The sequence below is a fragment of the Vigna radiata genome, chromosome 9, assembly GCF_000741045.1.
Source record: "Vigna radiata var. radiata cultivar VC1973A chromosome 9, Vradiata_ver6, whole genome shotgun sequence".
In the NCBI taxonomy this organism is placed as follows: Eukaryota; Viridiplantae; Streptophyta; class Magnoliopsida; order Fabales; family Fabaceae; genus Vigna; species Vigna radiata.
The window spans coordinates 748191-759006 of record NC_028359.1 but is presented as its reverse complement, the minus strand read 5'-3'; the positions used below and the strand labels follow the sequence as shown (position 1 = coordinate 759006).

At 32.7% G+C, this 10816-nt stretch overlaps 1 protein-coding gene across 1 annotated transcript; it reads right to left on the bottom strand.

Annotated features, from left to right (window-relative positions):
• Window positions 1–1334: 1334 nt before the first annotated feature.
• On the bottom strand, window positions 1335–9351 carry LOC106774233 (ABC transporter G family member 40). The gene is made up of 22 exons (XM_014661158.2): window positions 8796–9351; window positions 8541–8661; window positions 8257–8430; window positions 8016–8175; window positions 7744–7820; window positions 7586–7639; window positions 6998–7390; window positions 6632–6913; window positions 6150–6466; window positions 5896–6056; window positions 5699–5802; window positions 5275–5431; window positions 5104–5193; window positions 4894–5000; window positions 4480–4812; window positions 3829–4119; window positions 3654–3737; window positions 3323–3456; window positions 2994–3221; window positions 2721–2892; window positions 2387–2641; window positions 1335–1736 (listed from the first exon to the last, which is right to left on the bottom strand). The coding sequence occupies exons 1-22, from the start codon at window positions 9125–9127 to the stop codon at window positions 1476–1478; spliced, it is 4287 nt and encodes a 1428-aa protein (XP_014516644.1). The 5' UTR covers window positions 9128–9351; the 3' UTR covers window positions 1335–1475.
• Between the last annotated feature and the right edge of the window lie 1465 nt (window positions 9352–10816).

Sequence of the window (10816 nt, the reverse complement as noted above, 5' to 3'; positions counted from 1 at the left end):
TGGTGAATAAAAATATCAATTTTAATGTGAAATGAAATCAGAGAGGATGAAAGTTTAAGTCTAAACAAGCACCACAACAACAAGATTTAGTAAAATGAGTTGAAGAACTTGCTTATACGAAAAAGAAATTTTGTGCAAACAAGAAAAAGAAAAGTGAGAGCTAATGCTATTTTCTGAAATTTTAAAAGTTTAATTAACGTCAATTCACCTCTCACTAGACATTAATTCCCCATTGACATCGGTCCTAAGATAATCTGACATTATTTAAAGTCTATTGGACCTACGACTAATGTTAAATGTGGAATCAACGATAATTTGATGTTAATTCACCATCGCAAAGTAAGAATTTACTACACTTAACATGAAATTAGTGACATTGAAAGCTTTTATTTTATGTTAGTGTTTATGTTATTGATATATTAAAAAGTTCAAATATATCCAAATGTTGATTGAAACTAAATATAAAATGTTTTGAGTATGACTAGCTATCTTATATCAAATTATATGAAAAAGATATATAATCTTAGTGCTGAATTAAAGAAATAATAATATTTTGGAAGTATTATTTGCTAATTTGTTAAATCATTTTAATTTTTATGATAAATTATTATTTTTCTTGAACTTGTAAAATATTCTTATTGCTCAAATTGTTGGATGGTAAATAAAAGTAGGAAATAAATAGGTTCGGTAGTAAAAATAACTTTTTGGTTTATTGATTCTTAGTATTTTACATACAAAAAGTTGGAAAGAACTTGGAAAGGAGAAAGAATAGATAAAAAATAATGTACATGTTTTCATTTTCGCTTAGCTAATTGTGAAAAAAACTTAAGGTTAAATTCTCCATTTTGGAATTGAGAGATATAAATATATTTTTTTAAAGAAGAAATAAAATATGAAGAACACAAGAATTAATGAAGACAAACACTCTTTATTAACATAATACTAACAATTAATATTATCGATAAAGAAAATGAGGAAAACAAAATGCAGAATTTATTAATCAATGGTAAGTAACTTTTAGGTTTAAACCATTTAGTTGTCTCTATTTTTGGGAGGTTTTTCTATTTTGATCCCCGTCTTATTATAATCCTCAATTGAGTTCCTATAAGTGCTAATTTCAATCAATTAAGCCCCTGTCGTTAAATTTAGTTAATGGATAGGGACTCAATTGGGAATTCAAATAAGACAGGATCAAAATAGGAAAACCTCCCGAAAATAGAGATAACTAAATGTTTTAAAGTTAACTTTTATCAAATACACCAATAAAAAATTACAAAAAAGGACATTAAATATATTTAATTAGAATTATAAATATTTCTTTTATTTATAGTCCATAAAATATTTTTGAAGTTGCTCTACACAGTACATCTCTTATTTTTCAAAAGTATATAACAGAAAAAACAAACAATATACAAGTCATTACAGTAATCTACGAAAATGTTCTTTGAAAACGTACAAGAAAAAGAGAGACTAATCTATCGCTTTTGGAAGTTGAAGGCCTTGATTGAGACAGCAAAAATAACAGCAAACAAGCCTGCAAAACCAGAAACCATGATTGCAGAAACTCCTATGAAATCATGTCTGATACCAAAATAACTTCTCAAGAACTCTTGCACTGAAATATTTTCTAACTTCATCACATCGGTTATGTCTCCAAACTGTGAAGCAAGCAAGCCGTATATGGTCCAGGCCACAGGGCAAGCCCAGTAATACCACCTCCACCACAAAGGCATGCTCTGTTACAAAAAAGTTACCAAAAGGGAAAGAAAAGTGAGATCATCATAAATTTTGAATCTTTTTACATAGGTTTAATTGTTCTGACCGTCTTTACTTTCATTATTACGTGTCAATTTGGTCTCCACTTATTGAAAAGTGTCAACTTCATCCAAGTTAATATGTACATTTAAAGTTGGACGAAGTTGACGTTTTTTTAAAAAATAAGACCAGTAATGAAAATAGAAACAAAAAACAATTAAACCTTTGTTAAATACGTTTTTGGTCCCATAACTTTTAGTGAAAATTGGAATTAGCTCCTCTTTGAAACTTTGGCTTAATTTAGTCCTTCAACTTTAGAAATATATGAATTTAGTCCTTTTAACTAAATTTTGTTAGGTTTATTTGATGTTTTAAACATGTTTCATGGTAGCGTTTAGATTGTTTACATTGTTTGACACATTTTTACTTCAATGTTAACTGAGAAAAGCGTTTGAGACATCAAATAAAGTTAACAAATTTTGGTTAAAAGGACTAAATTCATATATTTCTATAGTTTGAGGACTAAATTAGGTCAAAGTTTTGAAGAAGGATTAGTTCCAATTTTTACTGAAAAGTTAAGGGACCAAAAACATATTACCCTGTTATATATTCAAAGTTTGGTAATACTTACAGGTCGTGGAATGACAAATCCTGAGAAAAGGTTCCAAATTCCGTAAAATGCAGCAGCCACAACAGAAGCAACATGGTGATTTGGTGTGACAGCCACAGTCATCATGCCATAGAAGGTGAAGTAGCACAATGTGAAGTACATGAAAAACATGTACCAAAAGAACTTCTCTAAAGTCCATTCAAATCCCATCATGGAATAAACTATGACAGAATATGTTGTAGCTTGCACAAAAATATAAGGTAGCTCTATCAAAACCTATGACAGAAAAAGTGAGTTGTGTTATAATGGGTATGCGAGTTATATTGCAATATAAAGAAAAAAGTGATCTTTTTACTTGTGCAAGTGCATATGGAAAGGCAGAATACATTCCCGCAGCTCTTTCTCTGTAAAAGACAGTTCTTCCAATGGCTAATACAGGTTGTACAGAGGCAGAATTTTGGATACCAACAAAGAGAACAGCGTTATACATTGAACCCATTGCATTGAATAGGTCCTGTCTGCTAGAGCTGGAAGCCATTGAAAGGAATCAGAATTTAAATAGAAAAACAAAATTGGCTAAATTTGATGTTCTTTTTTTTCTTAAGTTAAAGAAATTTGGCTAGCTTACTATTTGCCTCCAAGGTCCCAAAACATTGTTCCAAACATCACAGCTATGACAGTAGTTGATAGAAATCTAACAGCTGTATATGGTGGATTACGCCAATATGACCAATGTTGTTTCCATAAGCAAGCTAGACATTGAACCAAAAGTGACTGAGCGTATTGAGTAGGAAAATGAATGTCTTTTGATCCATGACCGGGGTTGCCTAGTTCTGCTATAAGTTGCTTGTTTCTCCTGAAGAATAGTCATTAGTGTATAATAGTCTTAGCCAATATAAATTCATACACACATGTAAGTATAGTTAATGAAAGTGCATACGTTACATAGTATCTTACCTATACAGCTCAGAATTTCTGTATACTTCATGAAAATCAACACCTAAAGTAAGTTCCTGAGCTGGAGTTGTGACTTCCAGCATCCAAGTTGCTGGGTTGTAGCCATCTTTGATTTTACTAACCCCTTCAATGCTCTTGCCAAAAGAATAGAATGAAAAAGAAGTAAATACCAGCACAAATAACATTAGTTTTGTTAAGAAATGGACTTTAAGTCTAACTCAACCCTATAAAACCAGCTTGTAAGGTGAGATTTACATTCACTTATATATTATAAATTGACTTTATCTCTAGTCGATGTAAGACTTCCAACAGAATTGATGTTTCAACCAACCTCAAAATACTTGATCAAGTGACTAGAATGGCGACCCAATGGTCCAACATATATTTCTTGTCCTCCACGCTTCATTAGGAATAACTAAAATAACATGTAAGCATATATTAAACACAGTCTGATGTAGAAGAACTATCAAAAACATCTTCAAATATCTTCTCATACTGTTTCTCACCTCATCAAATGCTTCAAATATGTCAATGCTTGGCTGATGGATGGTGCAAACAACTGTTCTTCCAGTGTCGACTGTGTTCCTGACAGTTCTCATAACAATTGCAGCAGCTCTAGCATCTAACCCAGAAGTAGGCTCATCCATGAAAATTATGGACGGATTAGCCACTAATTCAACTGCTATTGTTAGCCTCTTACGTTGTTCTGTTGAGAGACCACTCACACCAGGCAAGCCAACCAGTGAGTTCCTCAGTGGGTTCAACTCCACCAGTTCCATGACTTCCTCAATGAACATCTGCAACCATATTCAAATCAGTAAGTGACAACAATCATTTTTGTGTTTGGATATTTGTTAGTCTCTTGAGATCAAAAAGCCAATTCTTTTTATTAGAGTAGAACACATTAACTTTGTAAATTGCTTTGGACGGTATTACTTCAAGAAAAAACAAAAAGCCATAGAAAAATGATTCTTTGGCATACCAAAATTTTTTACATTCATTCGACACTACACTACACTTTACTTTTTACTCTCTTCTTTCTTGAAAAAATACCATATTATCCTTGTACTATGTGTAAAATGAATGTAAAAGTGTATCATGTTACCATTACTCAAAGCGATATGGTGTTAGGTTTTGACTCTTAAGTTGCAGCTAACCTTTCTAGTATTGGATTCAACTTCTGCTGTCAAACGAAGCCATGCAGAGTAGACCAAGGACTCATAGACGGTAACATGAGGAGAGTGGATGTCATTCTGCTCACAATAACCAGAAATACGAGCAAATGTTTCTTGCCTTTTGGGATAACCAGAAACTTTTATGTTTCCCTCAATATACCCACCAGTTTTCCTTCCAGCTAAAACATCCATCAATGTAGTTTTTCCAGCACCACTTACACCCATCAAAGCTGTGAGAACACCAGGACAAAATGCACCACTCACACCTTTCAAAAGCACCAATTTGTCCTCCCTTACACCTTGATCCTTCATTTCCTGCCGATTCCAACAATTATGTTTTAACTAAATGAAAATTTAGTTAAAATCACTATTAGTTATAACTTTTAAGTGACTTACTTGTGGCATATCAACAGAGTACACTATTTGATCAAATGTGATAGAATATGGTTCAAAAGGAAGAACCATTCCTCTATTCTTTCTGCGGCTACAACTCCCAGAACTTTCTGCATGACGGTGAAAAACCTGTTCACTTAAGCACATATATTGAAATTGAAAATAGTATGCACGCATTGAGTTTTCATGAAAGATATAAATAAGGTATATCACCTAAACATGTTAGTCCTTCTTCTCGAGCTCTCCCATTAGCCACACCACCTTCTGATTCTTCAGTTATTGTTGTCTGCGGCTTGTCAAATGCTGCAAAAACAATATAGACGTGTTTGATCAAGTTTTGCTTTGTTACAAGAATCTTAAACAAACAAATGTGAAACTACTCACGATTTAGGTAAGTGAGAGCCAAAGTGTACATAATGTTGAAGAGGAAGATAAATCCAATCAATGCCCCAATTCCTATCCAGTACCAATATGCATGTGTGAAGAACCCACGTGACTCCAGAATTTGAATTCCCAAAGTCTTATTTGAATTTGGGGTGAACTGTGATTGCAAAGCAAACATATTAGGAGGTTCATCGGTGAGACATAAACACCAATGAGATTTAAGTCCAATCATATAAGGGATTGACATCACTGTATCTAAAACCTTAAGACAATGGATTAATGGATCTTTCACTTTTATACAGTGTTCTACTTCCTTATTTCTATCCAATGTGAAACTTAGACTCACTTGGATTTCCAACATATTAAGTGTAGTCGTTTTCTAACATAAAGTAAGTAATCTAAAGTTGCTAGTTAAAGAAATTACGTGGTTCCAACTGTTTCCAAGGAATTCATTCACCACTATTGCATTCTGTCCATACATTAAAGGTGAAATCCAGTAACCCCAAATCCACCAGTCCTTGATATCATCTATTTCATTGCCAGTTTAAACAAAGAAGCATTAGTATCAACCACCATCTCAGATGACAGAAACAAATTGATGACATTGTTAATTGAACTCACTTCTTGATAGAATGAAGCCACCCAATGCAAAAAGAATGAGAAGTGCAAAGGACCCAAATGTGTTAGCCACAATCATGTTCCTACCAAGTGCTGCAATAGCTCGGAACAAACCAGAAGACATTTGGTTTATCAGTAGTAGCACAAGGTACTGCTTTAAAAACCTACATAAAGAATGAGTTCACATCAAAAGTAAAGACTACAAGCAAATAAATAAAGCATAAGTGACCTTCACTCAAAGGAAATAGATGAATTACCTCGAAACATTTGGATCAAATCCAATTACGTAGTAGGTCAGAAATACCCAAACAGCAGCTTCTAAAAATGTAATAGGGATCTTGAGGATCCATGAGGGAATAGCATATGCCCATGAAGGATAAAATAGAAGGTCTCGTTGCTTGTAGAAAATAGGAAGCTTTACAATGGTCATTGAAATCTCAGCCAATCCATTAAACATAAGAATTACTACTGCGAAAAATAGAGCACCAGTATAAACACCTCCATCACCCAAGTTATTCCGATGCATCTCAGTTCGCAGAAACATTGTCATGGTCAATATTGCCAAAGTCGTAAGCTATGTAAAGCACAGGAAAATCAATAGTAAGCAAAATCATTATAGTTTCAAATAAAGGATTATAATTTAGAAGCATTGATTCATAGTAGCAGAAAGTGTAGGAGAGTATAATTAGTTTATAAGTAATCACAATGTATCATTTTAGATAAAGTCAGTAGAACTCACCTGGAACAGCTTGAAGATGTAAACAAATGAATTCCTTTTCATGAGCAAAAACTCTCTTGAGATGTTAGCCTTTATCAATTCCTTCTTGTTCACGCCATACCTTTTCGTGGTTAATGCAGCTGGGTGGTTTTTGGACTTGTCAAATGGAGTTGCAAGCTCTTCTCCAATTCTCCTCCCAACATGAAATGACTGAAATGCCTCAGTAAATTGAGTGACAGTTACAAACCTGTATGGCTCATTTCTGTGCATCCAATACTGCTCTTGATCCTTTCTTGAAGTTACCTGTGACAAAACATCAAATTTATGTGCATTGCTTTCTGCAAAAAACATCAAACGAGAGATGCAAAACAAAAACTTTTAACTTACTTCTTGTAGAAAGTCAGCAACACCTTTCCTCTCTGGACATTGGAAACCAACAGATTCAAAAAATTCAAGAACATGTTCACGGGGTCCTTGGTAGACAATTTGGCCATCAGATATAAGAATAATGTCATCAAAAAGTTCATAAGTCTCCGGTGCTGGCTGGAGTAAAGAGATAACTGCAGTTCCATCAAGAATGTGAACATATTGCCTGAGACACTTCACAATTTGAAAAGTTGTGGAACTGTCTAAACCAGTGGATATTTCATCCATAAATAGAGCATTTGCTGGTCCAACCAACATCTCCCCTGTAGTAACCCTCTTCCTTTGTCCTCCAGATATACCACGCAACATTTCATCCCCCATCATTGTATCAGCACATATATCCAACCCCAGAATCTGCAAAGTATTAAAAGCAAATGCTTTGTCGGCTCATTTTACAGACATTTTAGCATATTTAGTCCTTGACAAAATACTAAAACCATGTTACTTTTAGTAAATGTAGGGACAAGAAATTTGGAATGTTTTAAGGAACCATAAGCATATATCTTGTACTATTCTTTGAACCATGAGAGGACATTGCTCTAGTGTTACCTTCAGAACATAATCTGTTACCAGACTTGCCTCCTGACCTCCAGTTACAGCTGCCTGGTATATCACAAGACATTCAATTGCAGAGATATTATATCCATGGCTATAGAACTAGCTTAAATTAATGTAACATGAATTGATAATTTTAGCTTTTCTTTTACCTTCATGTAGACATCAATGTCTGGGTCTGGCTTGATCTTTGCTTCTTTTTCTCTTCTAGCCAACTCAGATAGCAAGTCTTGATCATAACAAATGGTGAAGAGAGGCCCCACATGAATAAATCGGTGGGCAAAAGTAGGCAATGTTTGATTAAAAAGAGAAAAACAATGGTACGATCACATACTTTTACATTAAATAAGGAAACATAGTACCAAATAAAATAAATGTAAAAAATTTATCTGTGTTAAAAAAAAAAAAAAAGCAAATGGCTAACCGTAACGTGTTCCAACTCCTTGGCACCTTGCTGAGAATGCCAAGGTTTCCCTCACTGTCATTTCTCCAATATGAACATCATTCTGGCTAATATATGCAGCTGTTCTCTGAGGAACAAACTCGTCAAATCCATGCCCATTATAAGTCACTCTCCCCGATGCCTAGATGACACAATAAAGGCATCTAAATTAAACCAAAACCACCACTTTCTAATGCAAAAATTAAGGGAAATTGTTTTTCACCTTAAGATTTGGATCAAGTTTTCCCGACAGGGCTAAAAGGAGTGTGGTTTTTCCTGAACTTGGAGGACCCAAAAGTAGTGTCATCCTGCGAGGTTTGATTATTCCACTGACATCTTTAAGGATAGTAACATGTTTCTTTTTGCCTGAGAGAATATGGAGAGAAGTAAAGACACTCTAAAAAGGCAAAGAGAAAAAAAAGAAAGAAATTGTAAGAGAGTGAAAGAAACTAACTCAAAAGAATAAACACAAAAAGTCAAAAGCTAGAATCTGCCAAATGTACCTACCTCCACAATGTTAGTAACGAAGTTCACAAAAGTAGGCAAAGCTCTACTTCCCACATAAGTCTCTGCCTCAACATTTAAGTGCTCATATCGAACTTCGATTGTCGGAATATCAATCCCAACTCTGAAAAATCAAATTACCAAAACAAATAAAAACACAACAGAGAAACCTTATCAAGGATCATCACAAAATAACAGAGACAAGAAACATAGAAAAACAGAGGAAAGAAGCAACATCAATGCATCCTTACTCTTTACCTATCAATCCGACCCTTAAGCTTCAACAGAAACCTCTCATTGTCCTCTTCAGCAACATTGATCAACCTGTCCAAAAGTTTCTGTCTTTCTCGAAATCCAAGTTCAGTTATATCAATCTCATTGGCGACTCCACGTGAAGTGGTCAACAACCCTTTCTTCAAACGGTTGTAAGTAGGTAGCTTCTCAAGTGCAGCCCATTTCAGAGCTTCTTCATCTGTTCCCTCTTCATGATTTGATGACCTCGAAAAACCCTCCATTATACTCCTTCTCCATGCAGTAGAACTGCTCGCACGTAAACTATTACTTGCTCTGTATATATCACTCCCCTCCATAGCTACCACAGCACAACCTTTGCAGCTTCACACATGCAGTCACAGACCAAAGAACAGTGCTATTTGTAGCCAGTTGTCTTTTTCAGTTGGGTTTTCAGTTTTCATGACGCCGGAAATGGAAAGCGTGTGGTTATATACACAGATACCTGTTCACACTTTCTTATATGGAAGTTCTTGTTTTTAACTTAGAATTCTCTTTGCTTATTGTGTTCTCTCATTCAAATAGGCAAAAGTCAAAACTGGTGTGATAAACATAGCAGGTGGAAGGTTTATATGCCATGAGAAACCCTCGAGTCAAGCCGCTGAATTAATGCATGCATGCCATTTTGGTTACTGACAATGATAGTGCTTGCACATTTTAATGGCCGGGATTAGTGCTACAACCGAATTTTACATTGGATTTATGACGTTGTTGAAGGTTGAAAGTTGTGTCTCATTAAATGTCTGTCGTCTCATTTACCGTGCTAAGGTTTTCACTTTCGCAGACAAATTTCCAGATTACGTTTTCAAATCACTGTGATGTGACAGTAAAAGTAGATTGCTCATAAATTTTTCTACTATGCAATTGTATGTATTAATTACAGTTTTAAATACACTAGTATGAAAAATGTTTTGGAATTGAAAAATAAAATCTTTTTACGATTTTACATATATCAAAATTTGAAAAACATTTTATGGATATAGACAAAAAAAAATTAAAAATTAGGGAGGTCATACAACTTTAAACGAAGAAATCGGTGTATGAGTTCACCTTAACATATGAGGTAGAGGTAAAGTTGTGCACTATTAAAATAATTTTAAAAAGTCTTGTAATCGATTACAAATGATTGAACTCTTAGAGGATAGACAAATTCACCTATAATAAGCAAAAACTCTGTGATAATAGATTAAAGGCCTCGGTAATCGATTAGTAGAGAGCTTTGGTGTTAAAACAAAGTATTTTTGATTTTGTAAACTATGTTTGTTACTTATTAATAATTATTAGAGTTTCCATTTAAATTGTTAGCATTCAAATTAACATTTCTATTATAATATTGTTACCGTTTAAATTAATATTATTAAAATTTTCATTTAAATTGTTAATTATAAACAAATTCACATTTCTATTATTAGAGTATGTAATAATTATTAATTATATATAAATTAACATTTTTATTATTACATTTAAAATAAAAATTTTAATAATTACTAATTATATACAAAGGAACATTTTTATTATTATATTTAAATGGAAATTGTAATATAACTAGTTATATACAAATTAACATTTTTATCGTTATATTTAAATGAAAATTGTAATAATTATTAATTTAAATGACAATAATTTAAATGGAAAATCTAATAATTATTAATAATTAAAAATATATAATTACATTTTTTAAATTTTACTAAAATAATTATTTTTAAAAATTAAAATAATTATCTTTCTAGTTTTATTTTTTAAGTCACAGCCTTTTAAATTTAACCGTTTTAAAAAAATTAAAGTAAAACAATTATTTATAATAAAAATATTACTTATGAAATAATTATAAATTATCTTAAAAAATTATAGAAATTACTTATATTTATTTTTATAATAAAGAATTTTTTTTGTTATGTGTGTTTTATTAATTATTATTAATTATTAAAGTTTTCATTTAAATTGTTACTATTTAAAACTTGTTTGACTACTTTTTCGATGTTGATCTC

Coding starts and splice junctions, on each gene's coding strand:
- LOC106774233 (XM_014661158.2), bottom strand. CDS start 9,127: ATGGAGGGGAGTGATATATACAGAGCAAGTAATAGTTTACGTGCGAGC. Junction 5,432..5,698: donor TTGGAAACAGTTGGAACCAC/GTAATTTCTTTA, acceptor TTGCAATCACAG/TTCACCCCAAATTCAAATAA. Junction 4,813..4,893: donor ACTCTGTTGATATGCCACAA/GTAAGTCACTTA, acceptor TGGAATCGGCAG/GAAATGAAGGATCAAGGTGT.